We start from the raw sequence: 1,803 nt of genomic DNA on the forward strand, positions 1-1,803 counted from the left end.
TATATATATATATATATATAATTGTACCGATTTCACCTTTTAAAAACAAAATATAACAAAAATCGACAATTTTGAGTTTTAACCATTTTTATAGGTTGCAGCTTTGGCCCCAAACATACCTGCCCTTTACGAGCTTCAATTTGGGGTTCCAATGGCGGGTGCAGTCCTTTCTGCTCTCAACACAAGGCTCGATCCATCCACCTTAACTGCCATCCTCCAACTATTGGAACCTAAAATCATCTTTGTAGATCATCAATTCATCCAAATTGTACTTGAAGCATTCAACTTAATGTCGTCGGGAAAACCAGCACCGCCGCGGCTCGTTCTCATCGGTGGAAAGAATTGCGCCATTGTTCCTTCGAATACTCTTGATTACGATGATCTTCTTTCTTTAGGAAAACCCGATTTCAAGATCATACACCCGAACGATGAATGTGATCCAATTTCAATAAATTTCACTTCGGGATCAACGGGGAAGCCGAAGGGGGTTGTGTATAGCCATAGAGCGACGTATCTTAACTCGCTAGCGGTAATCTTTAGATACGATATGAGGAAAATGCCGGTTTTTTTATGGACGGTTGACATGTTTCGCTGCAACGGATGGTGTTTCCCGTGGGCGGTAGCGGCATTGGGTGGCACCAATGTTTGCCTAAGAGAAACCACATCGGAGGTGATCTTTCATTCGATTGTGATCCATAAGGTAACACACTTGTGTGGTGCCCCAATTCTTTTAGACAAGATTGCAAATTCGAAAAGCAGTGAACAACGACCGATTCCAACCAGGGTCGATGTAATCGTTGCAGGGCCTTTGCCGCCATCAGAAATCATTTCGAAAGTTGAGAGCTTTGGGTTCGATATTCACCATGGGTACGGAATGACTGAAGCTCTCGGACCCATGACTGATAGAACTTTGAGGACCAATGATGACGATAACGATGAGCGTGTGAGGATCAAATGTCGTGAAGGAACTCACAGTATTTTAATGGAGGATGTGGATGTGAAGGACACAAAGACGATGATCAGCGTACCATCGGACGGGAAGACCATCGGAGAAGTGGTGTTTAGGGGTAATGTTGTAATGTTAGGGTACCTTAAAAACCTACAAGGTACACAAAAGGCCTTTAATGGCGGTTGGTACAGAACCGGGGACCTCGGGATTCGAAACCCGAACGGCGACATAATTATGAAGGATCGTGCATCGGATAGCATTACCACGAAAGGGGAGATTGTTAGCACCATCGATATCGAACATGTCATAAAAAGTCATCCATTCGTGATGGAAGTTGCGGTTGTCGGAAAAGCCGACAAAATCGTCGGGGAAATTCCATCCGCTTTCGTAACATTAAAAGAAGACTGTTTTTTAAGCAGCAATGACATCATCAAGTTTTGTGAAGAAAAATTGTTGCCTAGGAGTATGGTACCCATAAACGTTTCTTTCGGTAAATTGCCCGTGAATTCGACCGGAAAAATTCTGAAATATGTTCTTAGGGAAAAAGCCAAGGCCACCGGGAGCATTCATGGTACAAATGGGCATAACGGCATCTCCAACCCGTCACAATAGCGGTTGTTTAGGTATATCACTTTAAATGAGAGTTCAATTAAATCCATGACATTCTTACGAATATAAAACCAATTTTTTTCTTGAATCAATCGTCATGAATTTAATTAAAACCTTATTTAAAATGAAACCATCTAAAGACATTATTGGTTTTATTATGTTTTTATAATTATCATGTATTTTCATCAGAATTTTAATGTATTAATTAGTATTTTATATTAAGTTTTGTTAATTATTTATTTTTT

At 40.4% G+C, this 1,803-nt stretch overlaps 1 protein-coding gene across 1 annotated transcript in view; it reads left to right on the forward strand.

The window, feature by feature from the left end:
- LOC112513731 (probable acyl-activating enzyme 1, peroxisomal) overlaps positions 1-1,746 on the forward strand; it is a 7,516-nt gene extending 5,770 nt beyond the window's left edge. Inside the window, exon 2 of the mRNA XM_025120086.1 lies at positions 95-1,746. Within this exon, the coding sequence (XP_024975854.1) occupies positions 95-1,561 (1,467 nt within the window). The 3' untranslated portion in view covers positions 1,562-1,746. The remainder of the gene's footprint in view (positions 1-94) is intronic.
- The last annotated feature ends 57 nt before the right edge of the window (positions 1,747-1,803 follow it).

Source organism: Cynara cardunculus, assembly GCF_001531365.2.
Source record: "Cynara cardunculus var. scolymus isolate 2C chromosome LG 5, CcrdV1, whole genome shotgun sequence".
Taxonomy (NCBI): Eukaryota; Viridiplantae; Streptophyta; class Magnoliopsida; order Asterales; family Asteraceae; genus Cynara; species Cynara cardunculus.